At 44.2% G+C, this 23,094-nt stretch overlaps 1 protein-coding gene across 8 annotated transcripts in view; it reads left to right on the forward strand.

Annotated features, from left to right (window-relative positions):
• Positions 1-8,110: 8,110 nt before the first annotated feature.
• The window catches only part of COBL (cordon-bleu WH2 repeat protein), a 233,747-nt gene continuing 218,763 nt past the window's right edge, over positions 8,111-23,094 (forward strand). For all 8 annotated transcript variants that reach the window (XR_013635369.1, XM_073332702.1, XM_073332705.1 and 5 more), the window contains exon 1: positions 8,111-8,215. Coding sequence is in view for 7 of the 8 variants with exons in the window: in XM_073332702.1 (XP_073188803.1) it covers positions 8,172-8,215 (44 nt within the window). In the remaining variant the exon portion in view is untranslated. The remainder of the gene's footprint in view (positions 8,216-23,094) is intronic.

A 23,094-nucleotide genomic window follows, 5' to 3' on the forward strand; every position in this document is an offset into this window, starting at 1 on the left:
AAGCAAACCTATTTGGTTAAACATGTACAGTAATAGTCATTGACAGATCATTGCTAATACAGATTAGGCCATGCTGTAACCATATCATTGCACTCATTGACAAGGCTGTTTGGCATGTTTTAGCATTGGTATTTATTTGTATTACAGCAGTTCCTAGAGATCTCAACTGAAATCAGAGCCCCATTATACTAAACACTGTTAAAACATATAATAACAGAAAATCCCTATCCCAAAGAGATTAGGATCTAAGTAGAATTTACTTAGATTGCAAACTCTTTGGGGGCAGAGGCAGTCTCTTTGTTCTGTGTTTGTACAGCACCTAGCGGCATGGGGTCCTGGTTCATGACTGGGGCTCGTGGGTGCTACCACAATACAAATAAAAAAAACAAACAGTGGAAGGTAAATTTGCCCAAAGTCACATGGCAGATCATTGGCAGAGCTAGGAATAGAACTCAGGTGTCCAAACACCTAGTTGTGTCTTATCTGCTAGACCACACTGCCTCTCTAAAGTAACTTAATCCTCTTTACAGCTTTCTTACAGTTGATATTTGAGACTAATGTGACAGAATTAACTCTGACTTGATATTTTCCAAAAATACAACTTTGCCAAATTCTCAGTTTTGTTTGCTATTTTGATAGGTCTTCCCTAAAATGTATATTATTCCTTTGTGGTTATTATAGGTTCCTGTTAAAATCAATAAGAGTCGTGGACTTAAACTCCCTTACCTCTTGCTGTAAATTTAGAGCAAGGTGAGTCTGGGGCTGAAGCAAACGGTGTAAGTAGAAGTATTGGAAGTGTTATGATCCCTGTGGATTTTTCAGTCCTACTCATTTAAAAAAAAAACTCTGCTTTTTATGGCTTAAGCCTCCACTCATTACTCAGTCAAAACTCTCATTGACACAGAGGTACAGAGCGAAGAAAGCTGCAGTTGTGAACTGAGGTCAGGATCTCATCTGTGTTATGGAATAACATTCAAGGTTGTATACTTTGGATTTGCCTCGAGTAGAAAAAGAGGTTAGGTTGAGATTAGTGAATACAAGGTAGTTCTTAGTCTCTCCTGTGCCACTGACACATTGGGTTGTCCAGTGCCTCCACTGATTATAGTTGCTCCATAGTTGTGATACTTTTTCCCAGGTGATGCCAATGCATTCAATATCCTCTGTCACTATCTTCTGCCAGTTCTTTTTTAGCCGTTCTCACTTTCTTCTTCCTCCCTCCGGTACGTTCAATGCTTGCATAGCCTATTTCCCATCTTCTATACCACCGTTCTTTTGATGATGTTTTCTAACATGTCTGCTCTGTCAGCTCCCTTATTCTCGGATTTATTGTTTTGTCTTTCCATGAAATGTGCGGTATCTTCTTAGCCATCTGTGATGAGAAGCCTCCAATCTTGTTTTGTTGGCCAGGTCTCTGCTCCATATAGTAGTATGCTCAGTACAGTTATGTGGTATAATCTGATCAGTTTGGCATGGAGGCCTCATGTAGTGAGGAGGTGTGACCTCCCTCTGAAATTGACAGAACCCGCTAGACTGCGTTGGTGCTCACCCCTGCCAGAACACCCTAGACTATCTGCTGCCCTGCCCTGAATGAGGGCCTGGGGCTTCAGACTTTGTTGCTCTGCCCTGCCTGCAGGCCAGAGCACCCTACACTATTTGCTACCCTGCCCTTACTGGGGGTTGAGGCTCATAGACTGCTTTACTGCTCCGCCTGGCTTGAGGGCCTGAACACTGGGAGCAGCTAATTCCCCTTTTTATATCACCTTCAGAGGTGCATGCCAGTGGGGAGGCATGGCCTCCCTCAGAGATTAACAGGGAGGGATGGCCACGCACTCTTACACCTCTCTTTGACCAGATGTTGTTCCACCTTCAAAAACGATGTTTGCTTTTCCTAATCTCATATGAATATCTTTATGAAAGCCACATTAAGATGTCATCACACACCCCAGATAGCAGAATGCTTCTACCTATTTGATTTATTTTCCATCCGCATACAACTTTGTATCTGTTGTCCGGTTTCTTACCTTCATAATCTTAGTGTTCTCTGCATTTACTTTCAATCCAACTTTTCTATTTCCTGTTCTACCTTTGAGATAAAGACAATCATTCCACTCCATGTCATATGTAGTAAAGCAATGTCTTTTGCAAAGTCAAGGTTGTGTAGCTCATCTCGCTTAACCCATTTTACTCTGTCCACAATACCTTTTGTTGCTAATGCAAAGAGGAGGTGATAACACACAACCTTGCCTAACTCCAGACACAATACAGAACCACTCACCCAGGCCAGTATCTGATCTTACTGTACTTCCACTTCCATCATATAATCTCCTTATTATTAGCTTGTCTGGCATTCCATAGCTCCTAGTAATATTCCACAGGGTCTCTCTGAGAACGCTACTGAATGTTTTCTTAAAGTCAATAATGCTGAATAAGACAGGGTTTTGCCAAGCAGTAGCTTTTTCAATGATCCTTTGAAGAGTGAATATGTGTTCAAAACATTGTCTACCTGGATAGAACCAAGCCTGCTCTTGTAATATTTCATCCCCTGCTTTCTTCATTTTATTCAGTCAATTTTTTGCCTGTGATTGATAGCAGTATAATACCTCTCCAGTTTATATACTGAATAAGATCACCCTTTTTTCGGCAATGCCACAATGAGGCCATCTTTCCAGTCTTGTGGCACTTGTTTTTTCACCCATATTTCATCACAGAAACAAAGAAACACAGACTAGATTCCAGTGCTTAACAGGACCAGGCTAATGAAAGTATGAAAGACAAATGGTCAAACTGGAAGAAGACAATAGTCGAGATAGCAGAGGAAGTAGTTGGCCACCGAAGAGAGTGGAAGAAAGATGCATGGATTACATCTGGAATGTGGGCAGCAACTGATGAGTGGAAAGCTCTTGAAGGCAAAAATGGAAGAGTGCGAGAAACAGGCAGAATTTTTAGAATCAGATGTAAAATACAGAGAAAAGGACAAAGATTTAAAGAAGAGATTCAGGCAAGATATAAATGTCTGGATTCAGGAGAAGGCTGCAAAGGTAGAAGAAGCAGCATGGAGGGGAGACTTAAGGCAACTCTATAGAATAGTGAAAGGACTCTCAGGAAGAACCAGGCCATCACAGGTTATGCCCGTCAGGGATTCTCCTGGACAGATTTTGAAAATGCATGAACAAGCCAGACAATGGAAGAAACATTTCCATTCTGTATTAAAACTATCCAGAGCCAACACTCATGCAGGTTCCAGAGAAATATGAATGCTAAATTAGAAAAAGAAGAGGGACTAACAACACCTGATAAAATTAAAGCAGCCACCAAAGGCTTCAAATGGAGGAAAGCTCTTAGGGTTGACCAAATTCAAGCAGGGGTATTAAAGGCGGTAGACAAATTCTGACTGAACAGCTACCAAGTTAGTAACATATTCACTAACTGATCTACGTGCAATCTTTCCCTATTGTAGAGGCAGGTTTACATCTTTTACCTTGATTAACTAGACAAGGTCCACCCTGGGTTGAGGTTCTAGGGTGGACCTCAGACAGCTAAATCTAGGTAAACGATGTGTTAACCTGTGTCTACAGTAGGAAAAAGCCCAGGGTTAGCTAACATAGGTTAGTTAATCCTGACCTAATCTTGACCTTTCCTCCTGATCTAGAGAAACCAATTTAGTTGCTGGAAACTATCTCAACTTCTGACCTGTCTGACTAGATTCCTCACATGTTCAGCTAAGTTTGCACTATACACTTCATATTTTCAGTGTTTATAACTTCAATCTATTAAAATTTGCTAAACCCTAAAACATGGTGGACCTGTTTTCTTCCGAGGAGAATGTATTATTAAATAGTTTCAAAGGGTTGATTCAGTAGTATTTTATTTCGTATGAAACAAGATAAAAATATAGAAATTTAACATTTTTTTTTTAAATTTGTGTAACAGGGCATCAACTGACTTTAAAAAGATATTGTACCACCAACCAATCCATAGTAATGTTCTGGTTGCTTATTTTTTCATTTTTTTTTTTAAAGACCTAAGACATTTGACTGAAAGAAGCCATTGCCCAAACATCTTTAATATTTTTTCTAAGGATTTTTATGAAGGATCCTTTCAGTTGAACTGCATGACACTAGAGACTATACAGACAGGGAGAGATTGAAAATTCAGTCTTGGGAGGGGTGAAGCACTCCCAAACTCAAATAATTGTACAGGATTTGCAGCTGCTCACTCAGTCCTTCTGAGAACGACAGCCCAGTGCCTAAAAATGGCCTTGATTAACACCCTGCCATTTGTACTGTGGGAATTACAATGCACACTGGAAATGCTGCACCCTTTGACTTTTCAGAGAATGGGGCCTACTTCAGAGGATCTTACAAAGTTCTAAATGCCCTTTTGGAGCCAATGGGAGTAAAGGGCGCTCCGCACATTTCAGGATCAGGCCCTTATCTACCCATAACCCAGATTCTTCAGTGCATATACAGTAGTAGATTAATCTGTTATTGGTTCCAGCATTTTTGAAGAGACATTAGAATGATAATTCTAGTGTTCTACAGACTTCCATTCTGCTGTGGTATACCTCAGTCCCTCCTATTCTCTGCCTGTGGCACATAATAGTTCACTATCCTGTGGGCTGTAATACTGTGGTCTAATTTTGGTTGTTGGGTTTAGTGTCCGAATGCTGAGTGGTGTTGATGGCTTATGACATACAGGAGGTCTCATTAGATTATGTGGTTGTCCCTTCTGGCCTTAAACTCAATGACTATGACAACAGACCAATATTGTGTGTATAGAACAATACGATTGTGTGTAACGTCTTTCCTATCAATTACATCCCAAAAGTTTTTAAAGAATTATATATTAAAAGACTGAGAATAAGAATAAGGTATAAATCACAGAAAACTCTTATGACAACATTAGGTGGTGAATAAATTAGAATATAAAAGGATAAGGCCAATAATAGAGGGAGAGAAAAAATTAAAGTATCAATTAAGGTATGTTGTAAGACATGTACAATGTAAGGTAGAAATATAGGAAGGCTGCTTCATGGAACAGAAGCTACAGGAGAGAGGCTCTCTCATAGCAGTGGGCTGATTATGCGAGGGGACAGAGAAGGCAGGTGCTAGACAAGCAGGTAGAGTAGAGAGAGAAGAGACAAGATGTGTGGAGCAGACTACTACAAACCATGGAGAGTTTTAAAAATGTGGGGGGATAAATTCTACTCTCATTTACACAGATGCAAATCCCATGAATTGGAACAGAAGTTGCACTTGTGTAACTCTAAGCAGAATTGGGACAAAAGAAAATAATTTTGAACAGGATCGTGAAATGAACACGGGAGCCAGTAAGGTGGATTGTGAATGGTGGAGGGGTGTGTGTGTGTGTGTGAGAGAGAGAGAGAGAGAGAGAGAGCGCAAGCTGCATTCTTTACCTTCTGGAGTCTGGAACATTGGGAGTTAAGAGGAGTGAACTGGAGATGAAATCATGGATGATTATACAGGTACATTATACTAGATTAAGTTATTTGAATTTTATTTGAATTTCATTTTATTTACATTGTAGGTGAAGATTGTGAATGCCTCCCCAAATCCTTGGTACTAATGAAGTACAGTACAGTGCAGTGAAATTCAGTCAAAGGCACTGTTAGCACAGAACAGGGGAGGTGCACAAAAAGGTGCACACCTCTATGTTGGATGTCACCAGCAAATAAATCCATGTCTGAAATGTTTGCCAGAGTTTATCTTATGCCTGGGGAAAGGATGGTAGCTTTCTTGCAAACAGCAATGACATCTTTTCTGTGTTGCTGCTGACTAGGATCTGCCAGGTCTCACTCAGTGCGGGGGGGGGACGGACTCCCCCATTTTGTGCTAGAGCAGTGTCTGGTGAATAATTCTATGCTGGATGCTAACCTGAGCCAGATACACTCTGATAGGTAGGCATGTGTGTGAGAGCTCAATATGGAGAAAACTCTAGTGGCTTCTCCAGGGGGCGGGGGGAGCTCCAGAAAGAGGTGCCCCTGGAGCTGTCAGAGGTGCTGTTGAGTGAAAAAGCAGGGCCAGGGTGAGCTTCATTTCCCTTGTCCCCACTTGTCAGATTCACTTGGTTAAATTTCTTGCTTTAAAGCTAGTGAACCTGCATATTCCTGTTCTCTGGTCCCTGCCCAACTTGGCTGGCTGAGCTGCCCATCAATCCTCCCCAGCCCCTTTTCCTACCATCCCCAGTGATTGAAGGAAGCAAATGGAGTGGGTGGAAGGGAGTGGTGCAGATAAATTCATATCTGAGGGTCCAATAACACCCAAAAGCATAGGAGCAACAGCGACGCACACACAGCGGCAACAAAACCCAGGCTCTCATGTTGGTCTCATAGCAGAGGCAAACACAACTGTTGCTTGCCTAGGCTGCTAGTCTGGGACAATTTGAATGAAGGGAACTATTTTTAAATGAGTGCCACCTTAAGGTGTCATCTACGCAGCAGAAAATACTGTGTTTGGTAACCCAATGAAAACCTAGTTCACCCTGGCAATCTGGAAAGGACAGAACCATTCTAAACAGTTCCAAAACTATCCTACAGTGCTGGAAAGTCCACAGCTGTAGCATGACTTGTGACCATGGTGATCTCAGGAATCTCCTGGTCAAATCTGGATCACTAACCCTACCCAGCACCCCCTTGAGGCACACCAAGTTTCAAAGCAAGCTGAGTATCTGTGAGGATTTAAAATAGGTAAAAGATTTGAGCTGTAAACTGAAAGTTGGTCCTAATCTTTTAACCATTGGAGACCTGGGGCTCCACTATAATCTGTCCTGACAACGCTACTTGACTAAACTATTCCAGGTGAGTTCTGTGTTATACCTTGGATATATTTTCTTCAGGAGAGCTGACACCTTAAAGGCTCTCTATCTAATCTAATCTATCCATAGTCCCCTCTACCTTCAATTAGGGCTGCAAATTCCATTCCCACCACCATAAGGCACATTTATAGAAGCATGTTTTTGTTTGTTCATTTTCAGTAAAAAAATAAATACCCTTCCCCCACCCCGTATGCTTTCCATTGCCATATGGGAGACGAAGAAGGGAGTTTTGCATTTGGAGCAATACATGCAGTGAGGTTCATGGCTCTTTTTAGGGAGTAAATGCCACAGTCTTGGGTCAACCCCCTTGAAAGCCCAGGCTCCTGGCCACAGGTGCTTCCCCTTGAGACTGACAGGTGCCTGCGGTCTGAGCTGTAATAGGATCGGGAATACGCTGCTGTGGCTCGTTCTATAAGGCGCTTTGCTCTGCCCCCTCCTCCCTCTGCGGGCTGCTGTCCTGGGTTGTGTAAGAGGAGTTGGAGTGGCGTTGCCCTTTGAGGGTGATTTATGGGGCGGGCGGGCTGTGCGAGCCGAGCTGCGTGCACGGCAGTGTCACTCTCCCTGCCCCAGAAAAGGCGCCGTCGCTGTGTTTGTATTTGTCCCGAGCAGTCACATGGAAAACGGGTTCGCAGCGCGCCTCCGCCTCCCCTCGCCTAAACTTCAGCACCGGCTGGGATCGAGGAGCAGGAGCCGCGCTCCCAACCGGCTGCCTTTCGCCCGGCAAGGCGCTCCCGCCCTGCAAGGCAGCGGCCATGCCCGTGTGACAGCGCGGAGCCGCCACCAGGCTCGGCCCTCCCAGCCTTCGGGTGAGTGGATCGGAGCCTGGCGCTGCCCAGCGGAGTAACTGGCGGGGTGGGGGGGGGCGGTTTCGCCGCGGGTCATCCCTATGTGAGGCGGGGGCAGGCGCGCGCGGGGCACGCGCTGCCCCAGGTGGATCGTCGCCTCCCGGCTGCCTCCCCGCCCTGCAGCCTGCGGGTCGCTCGCCACCTTGAAGGCTGCGGGCGGGCTGGGCCGGGTGCGGGCGGGGGGCCGCCGGGCGCTGCTGCGTTTCCTTTCCCCTCCTTGCCTGTGCCCCCCTCGCTCGGGCGTGGTGCCTGGCGGAGCGGAGTCGTTCCTGCCAGCTGCCTTATTTGCGCAGCGGGTGCCAGGCAGGGAACAGTAACTTTACTCTCTCCTCTCCCAGACAGCCAGGGGAGGATGGCTCGGCCAGAAGGGAGGAAAGTGTGAATGAAAGGAGGAGGAGAAGAAAGGCATCCGCTCATCATTTTCGCCCGCCTCCCCCTCTCAAACTGGAATTGTATCAAGCCTTTAATTCAGTGGAAAGGAGTGAGCCATCCATGGAGACTCTCGCGCAGCCCGCGGCCAATAAACCTCCCAGCGGGTAAGAGACCTCCTGCCACACACTGGGCAGAGTTAGGAGGCGGGGGAGGGGGGGTTGTGGCTTCAGTGACTAGCCTGGGGTGGGGAGTGCGTTGATTTATTTTGGTAGGCTCCAGGAAGGTTTCCTACAATGCAATTGTACAGCGCCCAGCACAACGGGGCCACTCCTAGCCTGGGGACCCTGGGTGCTATTCTCATAATAATCATTATGAGATTATTTACCTCACCCCAGATCCCTCTCCTCCTACAAACCAAGGGTGACCATCTTCCTCTGTTTGCAGTATTCCCGCAGCCCTCTGGGGCACAGTTCCCTCTAAGCTGCGCACGTGTGCGTGCGCACACAGATCCTAAACCCTGCGCACACGGCAAAACACCGTGCGCACGGAAAATGAAATACTGCATTCAAGCCAGGCCGAAATATCATTTACGGGCAACTTGTGACATTGTTTGCCCGCCATCTATCAACACAGCCAGATTCTACTTGCTGGCGGGGGGGAGGGCGCGAAAGGGAAAGAAGGTTAAATTTCCTTTTTCTAAGTATTTAAAATGACATTTATAAAATAACATGGTGCAAAACTATTATTATCACAAATTGCAAATTAAAACTTTTTAAATGGATAAGCATTTTACTCGCTTGGGTGCATTTGCCTCATGGCACACAAATTTGAACTCTGTTTCAAAAATTTGCACAGAATAATTTTTTTGCACGTACGCCCTGTCAAAAATTAGAGGGAACGTTGCTCTGGGGATGGCAGCAAACAGGGGAAGCAGAGCTTTAGTTGCTCTGGGTGTGTGGTTTCCCTACTGCTTCTGGGGAGGTTTCCCAGGTAACTGGATTGATCTGAGCTAGGGAGCCCAGGCTCATATGTGTCAACAGTCCTGATCTGGCCAAGATTGCCCCCCATCCCCCCACCTCCAGCAGCCCCCTCCAGCCCGCCCCCTCAGCTGTTCACAGCATGGGGAGGAGATGGTGCTTGCTGCTCAGAAGGAGAGGGGTAGGAGAATGAAGCATAGCTGGCAGGGAAAGTGAAGCAAGGGAAGGTGCAGAGCTGCAGCCAGGAGAGGAGCCCCGAGGTTCAGAGGCCAATCCCTGAGGGACTGGCACTAATGGGGAGAGAAGGAAGGCAACCCCAAGGATAGAGTCACAAAGAGGGGGGGAAAAGAAGGGGAAACTGCTCTGGACTTTGACGGGATAAATGAGGAAGTCAGCCTGGAAGGGACGGAAAAAGTTCTGCAAAAGGGAAAAAGAAGGGAAGGAACTATGGGAATGATGTAAGGCTAGAAGAGGGTAAAGTGTAGGAACAGAGGAGGGACAGGAGGCACCATACGGAGAAGAATGATTGTTGAGGAATTTCAAGTAGCTTAAAATACACTAGGACAGGTATATACCCCCTCAGTTGCAGGAGGTTTAACAGCACTGAGCCGCAGCACATTCCTAGCAAAATATTTACAGTTTTGATAACTGTGTCCAGTGTTCCCTAGGGTGGGCCCACAGGCACAAACACAGCACGTGTAGTTATGTTTTGCCTTGTTCCTGTTACCTCCTTTTCCTCCGCCCTGTCCCTGTATGTCACTGCAATGGGGAAGATAACTGCAGGCAGAAGAGCTGGGAGGGAACGTTGTCATTCTGGAATCACAATGCAGGAGGTGCTGGAGTTCTGGAATTGTAATGTAGTTGCCAGGGGAAGAAAGTGTTGACATTTTAGAATCTGAACAGACTGGGATAATGTGATGAGGTTCTAGAATCACAGGTGACGAGGAGAAAGTGCTGGTGTTCTGGAATTAGAGCAGAGAAGGAGGGTGTCATGACTCTAGCTGTTGTGGGAAAATGGCTTATCGCATTTCAGCTTCCATTCTAGGTTAGCATTAGGAGGCTCCTGGGACAGTAATGCTCTTCCCTGCTGCTGCCACCCACTGCTGCTGCAGTCCCCAGGCTTTCAAGTGGCTCTTTTGTGGGGAAAAAAACTTTGTCCCTAAGTAACCACCCCAGCGTAACCCATATAATATAGATGGGGAACCTTAAAGGATAAATTAATGCTGAATGTCAAAGTGGTGACTGGTAAGTCCAGTTGCTAACTAATAAAACCAATATCATGAAGGTGTGGGTCATCATTTATTGGAGTAAAAACTTACCAAGCATTTAAGTCACTCTCTTTTCTCTCATCATACTAGATTGCTCTACTTCACACCATTTTCCAAGACTTGGGAAAGAATGTGATTCTTTCAAAAGTTTGCCATTTTATTATAGTTCAGCATACATAATATTGAAATGCAAAATCAGTAATTCTGGTATTTATACCTTAAATTAAACTAAGAAAACAAGTGTCTGATTTCTCTCCGTTTTAGTTGCAATAAAGCAGAGGATTGAAGTGTAACAGTGCTTTTGTTAATATAATGTTTCACTTTCCTACCTTGTCCACTTGTTTGCATTTGCTAGTTCTTGTAGTGTTATGACTGGTTTTCAGATCTGTGCAAGGAGTGGTGGATGCAGGACAATTGCCTCCAAAGGTATTCCTTAGTGCTGTACTAATAAAAACAATATAGGTACAGTATTTCTTTGGCCTGTAGGATGAAATGTCAGCTTGGTGGTAGTTGCTGATTTGAGGTTTAATTCATGTTAAAGATAGTTTTCTTTTTAACAGTAACCTCTTTGAGTATCTGACCCTATCTGAATAGGATCTCTTAAGATTATAATTTATTTTAAGGAAATAGTAAATCTGACATCTCTCTCCTGTATTTTTAAGGATTTGAGGCATTAACATAAATTAGTTTAAAAAGTGCTGAGGAATGGGAACTAAGGTGTGAATTTGAATATATGTTTTGAAGAATAAGTTTGTGTCTGAATTGTGACTATGATGAAAAGTCTACACCTGGATTGCTCTGTAAGTTTGTCTCTCTCACCAACAGAAGTTTGTGCACTAAAAGATATTACCTCACCCACCTTGTCTCTGTAATGGATACTTTAAGCTGTTTCACAACTTCGTTTTGGGAGGGCATATTATGTGCCTATCTCCAAGATTGCAACTGATAGAATGCCTGCATATATATTTAATTATTATGGATACTTCTAAATAAACCCCAAGTTCTCCATCCAGTTTTCGCTGAGTACAGTAAAACTGGAGTAACCCCACTGGAGTCGATGGACCAGATTCTGATCTCATGTACATGAGTGTAAATCTGGAGTATCTCCATAACCTTCAGTGGAATTATTCCAGATTTACACTAATGTGACAGTAGAATTTGTTTCAAAGGTGAGATGTGCTTAGAATGTGTTATTGTAAAGAATCTAAGTCTCATCCTTCTCCTGGTGAAGTTGGTGACAAAAGTCCCATAAACTTCAGTGAGGCCAGATAATCTATTTCATCAGACTTCAGCTCAGCAGTTGTATACCGTCAACTTGATTTGGATTTTTACACGACCTAATGCTGATGTATGCATGCCATCCACTGAAGATATAGATTAGTACGCTATTGAATTTCTGACTTTAGTATCTGATACTGATGAATATCTAATTTTGGTTCTTTACTACATTTTTCGTTACCATTAAATGAGAAAATAGGCGGTACCAATGAAATATGGGAAGAGGCTTGTTTAAACAGCTTTTTTTGGCTTGCCCGTATCAAGAAAATAAATGGAGAATATATATGGGTCTGTGGAAGGACCTGTTTTTCTCATGAAAGGACAAATAAGCTACCTGTATGAGGAAAAAAAATCCCATTAGACATGTTTCTGATTTCACTAGTAATTGACATAGTTAAATGAGAGCAAGAGGTTAAAATGACCTTTACTTTTAAATTTTTAACAAAATTTAAGCATAACTGTCTTTTGTCTCTGCTTAATCATTAATAGCACTATTACTAACTTCCTTTGTTAAACAGGTGAGCAAAATGAATGCATCATGTGGTCCACAGTAGAACAGTTTTACTATGTATTTCCTCCAGATAAATTTACTATAAGTAAGGCCCTACCAAATTAACAGCCATGAAAAACACATCAAGGACAGTGAAATCTGGTCTCCCCCTGTGAGATCTGGTCTTTTGTGAGTTTTTACCCTATAGTATACAGATTTAATTGGAGAGACCAGTGTGTCTCAAACTGAGGATCCTGACCGTAACGGGGTTGGCGGGGGGAAAGCGCAAGGTTATTTTAGGGGTGGTCGTGGTATTGCCACCTTTTCTTCTGCACTGCCTTCAGAGCTGGGCGGCCAGAGGGCAGTGGCTGTTGGCTGGGTGCCCAGCTCTAAAGGCAGCAGCACAGAAGTAAGGGTGGCAATACCATACCATGCCACCCTTCTGTACTGCCGCCTTCAGTGCTGGGCGGCCAGAGAGTGGTGGCTGCTGAATGAGGGTCCAGCTTTGCAGGTAGCAGCACAGAAGTAAGGGTGGCAATACTATACCATGCCACCCTTCTGAGCTGCTGCTGGCAGTGGCTCTGCCTTCAGGGCTGGGCTCACGGCCAGCAGCTGCCACTCTCTGGCTGCCTAGCTCTGAAGGTAGCACCGCCACCAGCAGCAGCGCAGAATTAGGGGTAGCAGTACCGCAACCCCCTACAATAACCTTGCAACTCGCCACAACTCCTTTTTGGGTCAGGACCCCTACAGTTACAACACTGTAAAATTTCATATTTAAATAGCTGAAATCATGCCATTTATGATTTTTAAAATCCTATGACCATGAAATTGACCAAAATCTACTGTGAATTTGGTAGGGCCCTAACTATAAGTAATACATGACACAGTTTCTGGGAGAATTACCCACTTAGGAGTGTGATAGAGTGTTGTTGTTTTTAAAAGTGAAATAACAATCTGACTAGAGTCTTGCAGTCTGCCCTCCCCCCAACACCAAGTATTTGTCAGTTTTGGATAATATTTTTAGAATTTATGATCTATGAAATATTATAATTACCAGTTCCTGGATGGATGTTCTATATAACAATTAGTAATGCTATATTAAAATACACATTTTCAGATGAGGAAGCTGATTTTTAAACTATGTAGTAGTGCCAACATGGGTGAAATTCACTTCTTTGCAGTGGGCCAGCACAAAGCATGTGCTTTACTTATGTCCCACTGAAGCCCTGATGGGAGGATCTTGGTGGGACTTAATTTGTCCATGGTCCCTGTGTAGGACCAAGTCCTAAAAAAAGTTTTAGTTGCACCTCACCTTGAACATGTGCATTTGAAAGGAAGAGAATCTCTCTGACTGTGTTATCTTCTTAGATAATGTAATAACAAATAGAAGCAAACATAACTTAAACTCTGCATTGCGGGCTAAATTCTGTCATTGGTTGTACAGATTCAGTTCTCATTGACATAAATGGGAGATGGAGATAAACAACAAGGAGTAGAACTTAGTTCATAGCAGATGTTATAATCAAGAAATACACTAGTTTAAAACATTGTTCACTAGCAGCATAGGGCCTGCTGCTCTTCCTAGTGGTTTCAATGGGAGTAGGGGCATGTCTCTGCTCTTGCATTTCAGGGGGAGTTCTGGATGCTCAAGGAATTCAGCACTGAGTCCTAGGTGAAAGGATAGTCATATAGTTAAAGCACTGAACTGAGGGCTCATGAGATCTGGGCTCAATTCCTACTTTTCATGGGCTCAGTCTTGCAAGGTGCTGAGCATCCTCACTTCTGATTGTAGCCATTGGGAGTTGCAGATGTTCAGCGTCTTGCCAGGTCAAGCCCCTGTGGACTTCCTGTGTGACCTTGTACAAGACCCTTTGGCTCTAATTCAGAAAATATCCTTATTCAGCAGGGCACTTAAGTGCTTTCTTGAATCAGAGCCTTAAGGTCTGTGCCTCAGTTCCCCCTGTGTAAAGCAGGATAATATTTCCCTACCTCACAGGGGCATTGTGAAGGTAAATACATATATACATTTTGGGAGGTACTTAAACACTACACTGAAGGGACCCTATGAGTACCTAGACAGATAAAAATAATATATCATTATTAGCAGTTACATTCAGACCTCAGGAAAACAAGCCTCTGAGTAAAGAATAGGCCAAGTTTTTAAGTCTTGTTTTGATTTTCAGTATAATTCTACTTAGGCTCCTTGTCTGTGTAGTTAATGTTAAATTACGTACCTCATGGAATTGCACAGCTAACTTTTTAAAATATTTTACTGTGTATTTATCTATCTTTACCATTTAACTCCCTAAGCCATGCATTTTAAAGGGCCAAGAAGACCTTCTGTATATAGAACATTACTCTGCACTATTTCTTTGCCTCCACTTGGACACTTCATTGAATCATAATATTCAGGCCTCAAAAGATTTGATATATACGAAAACCCTGAAGTGTTTTTATCTTTAAATCAAAAACTAGAACAACTGGAAAGCTTGACACTCTGCCTAACAGCACCTTCGTTATACTTTTATATAAGACTCTTGTCTAATGTGTAGAATAACTGATGTGCAAGGATGATGAGGACAGAGTGTGATTAGAAATGCAAACAAATATTACAGTAAATCTTTTAAACATTCTCTGCCTCCGCAAACATGCCTACTAATGCAAACATGCCTACTCTGGGCATCATCCCTCATATTACAAATAGTAATAACCACCTGGAGCCAAATTCCACCCTCCTGTACACACAACTCCCATAGAATTCAGTGGGAGTTGTGTATATAAGGGGGAGGGATAGCTCAGTGGTTTGAGCATTGGCCTGCTAAACCCAGGGTTGTGAGTTCAATCCTTGAGGAGGCCATTTAGGGATCTGGGGCAAAAAATGGGGGATTGGTCCTGCTTTGAGCAGGGGGTTGGACTAGATGACCTCCTTGAGGTCCCTTCCAACCCTGACATTCTATGATATGTATCTTAGAGCTGAAATTTCCCCATAAAATATGTCCTAGCATCCTTGCAGACATAAGGCTTGATTCAAGGGTCTAGATCAGAGGTAATTCCATTGATGTTGACCGAGTTACATCAACATAAGACTGTGGGAAGAGAATCAAGCCCATTGCTTGCAACAAAAATAATCCCATTACAGTTTACATTTTGTATGAATACTGACATAAAATGAAAATAATTTTTCAGTTCATTATGACTGATACATCAACATTGTTAAAGACCATTGTAAAAATAAGCTATTTATTATATACTTATTTAAAAATAAGTTGGTTATACAACAGAATTGTCAGAAAAATGTAGTAGAACTTTCTTATTCTCTCAACCATTTTCCAAAGCCTCCGTTTCTGATTTTTCATGCTCTCATTCCATTCTCCCTTATTCTTTCACTATCTTTCTCTCTCTCCCCCTCATCATCCTCTTTCCCCCTTGTATATTTTGCATTCCCTTTCCTCTCATTCTGCTGTGCCTCCTGGGATCCTGTTAGTCCTAGTTAACCCTGCTATGCCATCTCCTACAGTGGTCTATATCCTTGTTTGTCCTCCATATCCTTTCCATGTAGTTTCTGTTTGATTTTTGCTGGCTTTTGTTCCTGTATCTTCAGAGCTGCTTCAATTCAGTTGGTTTTAGGAAAGCATTTGATTGCACAGGGATTAGTTACACTGGCATTCTGCTTTGATCTGGTTTACCTTTTTCCCCACCCAGGAAAGCAGCACCAATGGGATAGTCCAACAGCCTGGAAATAACATTTAAAAATACTTGTAATTTAAAATAGTCTATGAGGTATGAATTGACATAGCATGCATCATGGGACATAATGAAAATACATATTTTTGAAGCAGGAATCCATTACATTACTGTACTAGAAAGACAGCAAATTCAGATTTGGGGCTAGCAACTCCTTGACATCCAGACATGGGGAGTATGGACCCAGACTACCACGGGCACTTAGGGGTTACAAGCAGGTTAGCTATCTCTCCAGCTGTGACTATTTACTGGGTCAGAAACAGCTGAGGGATAAGAAGTCTGCAGATCAGAAGAGATAGGTGGCTGCTAGAGAAACTGAGGATCTACAGAGAGAAGATTCCTTCAGCTGCTCAGACTGGCTGGAAGTCACTCCAGAGTTTGGACTTCCAGAGAGGGAGAACCACTGTACGTGAGTCTGGAGAAGGCCTACAAGAGAGGCAAGGTAAGAAGCAGCAAGAGATTGTGAGGAACTGGTCGCAGATACTAAAGTAGGCTCCCTGGGCTGGTAGTCAGAGGAGCGGGTGAGCCTGGGTTTCCCTGCCATCACCAGCAAAGGGGGCAATAAAAAGGACTAATATGATCCTTGGAATAACAAGTAAGAGTTGAGAGGTTATTTTTGCCTTTGTATCTGGCTCTGTTGTGACTGCTCCTGGAACACTGTGTCCAGTTCTGGTGTCAACAGTTCAACAAGGATGTTGATAGATGGAGAGGGTTCAGAGAGGAGCCATGAGAATGATTAAAGGATTGGAAAACCTGTCTGATGGTGATAGATTGAGCTCCTTGAGCCTATTTAATTTATCAAAGAGAAGGTTAAGGAGTGACATGAACACAGTCTAGCAGTTCCTAGATGGGTGTAAGAGTCAGCTGTCTCCCTTGTAACCCTTCATGGCAAGGGGTTTCATGCTAACAATTTTTCCCTCAAAGGGCTTCTTAAACCAACTTCACGCAGGCTTTTCTTGTCCACTCACCATCCCTTCTTGGGGGTCGGAGCTTTGAGGTTTATTTTTGAGTTTATTCACATAAATAAAGTCCCAAAACAGAGTCCAAGGTTTTTACCCTCCTATCAGGTCACTCCCAGCACCTACCTGGCTGAAGCCTTGGGGTTCTGGCTTTGGCTTCCAAACAGCCTGGTATCAAGGTCTTCCTTGCAGAAGCCTTTCTTACATCCTGACATTTTCTGAACTTCCCTTTTCCCTACAGACATCTGCTGCTCTTTGTAGGGAATTATCTGATCCAATCGAATATTTAGTAATCCGCACTGGCTAGTCCTACCCCTAAAGGGGCAAGCCACCCTATTGCAATGGGGAACAAATATTTATTAAAGGGCTCTTTGACCTGGTAGAGAGAGGTATAACACAGTGGCTGGAAGCTGAAGCTGGACAAATTCAGACTGGAAATTAGGTGTACATTTTTAGCAGTGAGCGTAATTAACTGTTCACAACAGTTTTTACCAAGGTTTGTTATGGGTTCCCTATCCATGGCAATTTTAAAATCAAGATTGGATGTCTTGTTAAAAGATATGATCTACTTCAAAAGAAATAATGTTGGGGAAAATTCTATGGCTTGTGTAATACAGGAGGTCAGACTTAATGATCACAGTGGTCCCTTCTGGCCTTGGAATCTAAAAATTATGAAAACCCCTCAGAGCAAAAGGGGCAGGACTTTGTGGAGGCTGTTCTAAGTGACAATTGCTGGAGTCATTGGACTTCTAGTCTGTCAGACTCTTTGTCATGAAAGGTTAGAGACTATCAACAATCCAACCAGAGGGCTGTAGCAGTTTAATTTTTAATGAAAAGGGTGCCAGGACTCAAGCAATTTCTTTTTTTTTCTTTTTTAAACATTCATAACTGATGCAGCAAGCCCAGAGGTGCTGGGGCTATGAACAGCCAAGTCTACAGGTGCTGGGGCTCAACCCTGTGAAGCCCTGGCCCAAATTAAGCACTGGGATGGAGTCATAAGAGGACAGCCACCCGGCATAGGGTCAAACAACTGTAGGTGGAGAGGTGGGGAAACTGATGCAGACGTGCTGTGACACCAGCCACAGCCATGAGAGGTGCTGGTGGGCAAATGCATCCTCAGACTCATCCCTTAATGGCTTTCCATTTCTTAACAGAGATGTGTGGTGCTTCTTGTGGCATGGAATGGCAAAGATCGCAGTGTATTAGTAATTATGACTAGAGTTATTGCCCTCACATGAGTTGCAGTTATCTGAATGCTTGTACACAATCTTCCCAACATTTCTGGCATTTTCGGAAGGTCTTTATCTAGGTATTTAAAAGGTTCCTATTATCGCAGTGCCAGAGCACCTCTTAAAAATTAATGATTGCCTCCACAGAGCACCTCTGTGAGGCAGGGAAGTGATAACCCCATCTACAGATGGGAAACTGAACAGATTAAATGATTTGCCCAAAGTTGCGCAGGATGTCTGTGTCTAAGGTAGGAGGGGAATCCAGATTTCCTGACTCCCAGTTCAGTGCCCTAGCAAAGCTTCCCCTGAGCTAGATTTTTAACACTCTCTCGTTGATTCCAGCAAACTTATTTTTTGACACATCTGATGCCATGCTGTGGTGCAATTTTCTCCATTGGTCTGCCATTTAGATCTCTCTGAAAATGGACAGCTTTTACATTTTAACCCCCTGTGCTGGGACATCCAGAAGGTTCCAGAAGATTATTTTCTATCTTGGTGGGTGAAGCCAGCTGGCAGATTAGAATTACAAAGAGATTTAAAATCCACATTTCTAGACAATTTCAGGATTTTAAGGCGCTCTTCAAAGTAGTCTGATCTCCAGATAATGGAAATTCAAGCTACTATCAAATGTCTTCTCCTGACTTACAGTATGCATGCTCCTACAGTAAATAACATGAATAGTTTCATTGATCTTTCAATGAATAACATTAACTTTCTTAATGTAAATATGTTTCCAGAGATGTGAGGTAGGTGACCAGTGAGCCAGACTGCTTATCACTAAGTAAGTGATCCTGTGAATAGTATATTGTTGTCATAGTTTCAGCATTACGGTGGCAGAATTTAGCCAGATATTTAGCACATGCCAAAAAATGAGTGAGAAAGATTGCGTGTCGGGGGAGTGCTGAGATATCTCTGACCCACAGTATCGGATACCCACATTTAGTACTTGTGCACCAGAAATAAGGTTGTCTTTTCAATGGATTAATGTTGCATTATTCAACTCTTTAATGTACTTTGGTTTTCTGTGTGTACTTGCAGTCTGAAAATGACTGCAAAAAAATCACTCTGTGACAGTTCCCTATTTCGTCTCTCTTTCTCTCAATAACTTCCAGACTAACACTGTTCTGTTTACATGTGAACAAAAAATAAAAATTTTCTAACTGCCAACCTTGTTTGTTCAACCTGGGATCAGAACGTCAAACTGTTGCATCACCAGCCATAGCAAATATTCAACAATCAGGCTTGAGATGATAATTTTACTAATGATGTATGAGGTTGAAGAGAATCTAGCCTGGTCTTTCTAAGTTGTAATAGCTCTGTTATGCTAATCAGAGTAGGAACTTGTTTTTCTCAGTAAATAGATAAGACTTAAAGTCACACAGGGGGCACAGATGTTGAATTAGAATGGGGTGGGCAAACTTTTTGGCCCGAGGGCCACATTGGGGTTGCAAAACTATATGGAGGGCCAGGTAGGGAAGGCTGTGCCTCCCCAAACAGCCTGTCCCTGCCCCCTCACACTTCCTGTCCCTGACTGCCCCTCTCAGAACCTCCAACTCCCCCTGCTCCTTGTCCCCTGACTGCCCCCCTTCTGGGCCCCCGGGACTCCCATGCCCTATCCAAACCCCAACCCGACCCCCCGACCCCTTACCATGCCGGAGCCAGCCACACCACCGAGCTGCCCGGCAAGAGCGACGGGCCAGAGCGCTGGCGGTGCTGTGCGCTCAGGCTGTGGGGGAGGGAGGACAGTGGGGGAGGGGCCAGGCGAGCCTCCTGGGCCGGATCTCAGGGGCCGGGCAGGATGGTCCCGCAGGCCGGATGTGGCCTGCAGGCCATAGTTTGCCTACCTCTGAATTACAAGGTGACTTGGTCACATGGTCAGTTTTATAACTATAATCACCTGTAAAGTTCAGCAGGAGTGACCAACATCATAACATTCAGTCAGTCCAATAAGTGAGCCTTTATCTGTAAGCTAAGGACTGCTAACAATCCGCTTAGAATGCTGCATTCTCCATACTTTTATTTCTTCAGTTGTGTATTAATCAGTAGTCTGTTATGATTAATATATACTGTAAATACTTGTTATTAAATCACCCCTTATTGTAATATGGTTGTGAATCTGAATTAGAAAGGTAGGTGCTATGTATGGTACTCTTTCTTGCAGTAATCACAGTTAAATCTTGCCTTAGGAAGAACAAGTAAATACCAGGGCACATTTCCACAATGCATAGGGATTTTGTCTGCACAGTATTCACTGGTGGCTGGTGAGGTTTCCTGTCCCAATCACTAAGCATTGCTTTAATAAATGTACCTGGTACTGTAATTAATTTTCTATTTATATAATTAATGCAACTGCATCTGAAAAATCAGCATACAGAGTCTTTGAGACAAATGCTCAGGCAACAACAGGCATACAACAGAACTTTCTTTTTGAGGTTTTGCTATCAACATACATTCATAATTCATTGACCTCCATTTTCACTATAGGCCTCTATGATTCCCTCTTTCCTCTCCGTGTCTGGAGTCACCCTTACTTTTTGAGTTCCTGGGATTGTTTTTAATTCTTGGGTGACCTGACATGGGGAAGGAGGGCCAATGGCAGGAATTTGACTTCCTCAAATGGAGCAGGGAAGCTGGATGGAGCTCCCACGCATGAAACTCTCAAAATATTGGAACCAGCGGTAGTCATAGCATTGGTGTGACTGGGAAAAAATGCAGACTGATCATCTAGTTTAGACTACCTATCTGCATTGGCCTTTGTTTCAACCCCCGTGCCCCCCTGCCCCCACACACACCACCACCACCCACAATGCACACAGTGGTGAGCTGCTAAAATCTTAACAACCGGTTCTCTCCTCATCCCAAGAGGGGATCGTGCCCTGCCTCTGCCCCCTGTCCCCGACTGCCCCTGGAACTGGGCAGGAGGGTCTCGTGGGCCACCATAGTAGGTGCCCACCCCACCCTGACACGCCCCTAAGAGCCAGAGGGACCTGCTGGGGGGCGAGGTGGGGAGTCCCAGCGGTGTTTACCTGGGGTGGCTCCCTGGAAGCATCCAGCAGGTCCCTCTGGCTCCTAGGGGCAGGGTAGCATAGCTAAGGGGGGAGGAGGGGGAGCGGCTGCTCCCCCCACTGATCACATCAGAAGTGGCACCTTAGGCACTGACTCCATGGGTGCTCCGGGGCTTGAGCACCCACGGGGAGAATTTGTTGGGCGCAGAGCCCCGCGCCTGGCCCCAGCTCACCTTCATTCCACCTCCTCCCCTGAATGCGCCGCCCCGCTCTGCTTCTCCGCCCCCCCCCCCCCCCGCTTCCTGGGAATCAGCTGTTTGTGCGGGAAGCCCGGGAGGGCTGAGAAGCAAGCGGCGGCTTCCTGCCCAGGCTCAGGGAGGCGGAGGTGAGCTGGGGCGTGAGGAGGGCCACCCACACCGCAGCAGGTAACCCGAGGGGCGCACAGGGGAACTGTTCCCCGTCCCAGCTCACCTCCGCCACCCTGGTCCTGAGCGCAAAGCTGCCACCTGCTTCTCAGCCCTCCCCAGCTTCCCGCACGAACAGCTGATTCGCAGGAAACCAGGGTGGGGGGTGGAGAAGCAGAGCGGGGCCAGGTGTTCAGAGCATGAGGCGGAGCAGAGGTGAGTGAGCTGGGGCTGAGCAGGGAGCTGCCGGTGGGTGCTCTGCACCCACAAAAATTTTCCCGTGGGTGCTCCAGCCCCGGAGCACCCACAGAGTCGGCAGCTAAGGCACCACTTTTGGCTGGTTGTTAAATTTAGAAGCCCTTTTAGAACCGGTTGTCCCTTTTAGAACCGGTTGAGGGACAACCGGTTCTAAAAGGGCTTCTAAATTTAACAACTGGTTCCAGCAAACCGGTGCAAACTGGCTCCAGCTCACCACTGCACACATCCCATGACGTGAGCTTCATATAACTTCTCAGCATAGCTGGAGGCCATTACAACCTGTTCATGGCAGAAAATACGAAGGCAAATCCTATTCAAAGGTCTTTAAAAGCAATCTCAAATCATTTTTTTTTTTTTTTTTACTGTCTGTCTTTTAGTGAAGTTTTAAATGTAAAAGTTTTTGAACTGTCTCTTGAGAGTTTGTTGAAGTTATGTTTGGGGGTACAGTAAGTACTTGTTCTCATTCTCCTCTCCCATCCTTCTCTACCCTCCTGGGAGAAGTGAGAAACACACACACACAAAAGTTGTTTAATTTTTGCTCTTGCTCTTACTTCTGCACTTAGTTGGTTTTACTGACTACATTTTTGATTGCGGGGGGATTATTGCGCACATGCAGCAAAAACACTAACTAAATAGAGCAAGGATTGAATGCATAAGTGTAGTTTGACTTCTGTATTTGGGGGGGCAGCTCTAGTCAGGCCAATGGGGCCATGCATGGGGTGTGTGTGCAAATTTCATGCCTATGGCTTGCAGTTGTTGGAGGGTGGGGCAACATCCCATCAACCCTCCCTCCCCAACTATGCCTATGACTGAATGACACATTCTGTATTTACTGTGGACCTGACATATACTTTCCTTTTCATTATGGCTCTCACAGCTTTGTGAAATTAGTCTGCAAAGTCAGTAATTAACTGCTGTCCAATGTAAAGAAGAAATGGTTTTACTTTGTTCTCTCTGTTGTCCTCTTTTCTCTTTTCACCTTGTTTGAGTGCTTTACAGCTACATGAAATGGCAGAGGCTCTGAATGCTGAGGAAAAAATATCTTGGTACAACTGTGGACAATTTTTTTTTGAGTAACTTCTTTTGGCACTTGATACCCAGCCTATGCCTTTATGGGTACAAGAGAAATTACTCCTTGGTCCCTTGGAGCATAGCTCATATTTCAACATCATCCTAGCTCTCTCAGCGCTAACTGATCTTGTCTTGCTGTTGCTGTTGCCATTTGCTTCTCCAAAACACACTGTGCTGTTCTGACAAATATAATAAGACTTTCTGCTAGATAAGGCTACCAAACTTTCGGATCCATCATCACAAAAACCAAGGTACAAATATGCCTACAGGTAAGTATGATCCTTAAGATGGATACTTCTAATCAGGATTTGTTGTACAAATATTGTAAACAGATCAAACCTGGTCACCCTGCTACCAGAG

The sequence above is a fragment of the Lepidochelys kempii genome, chromosome 2 (genome assembly GCF_965140285.1).
Source record: "Lepidochelys kempii isolate rLepKem1 chromosome 2, rLepKem1.hap1, whole genome shotgun sequence".
Taxonomy (NCBI): domain Eukaryota; kingdom Metazoa; phylum Chordata; order Testudines; family Cheloniidae; genus Lepidochelys; species Lepidochelys kempii.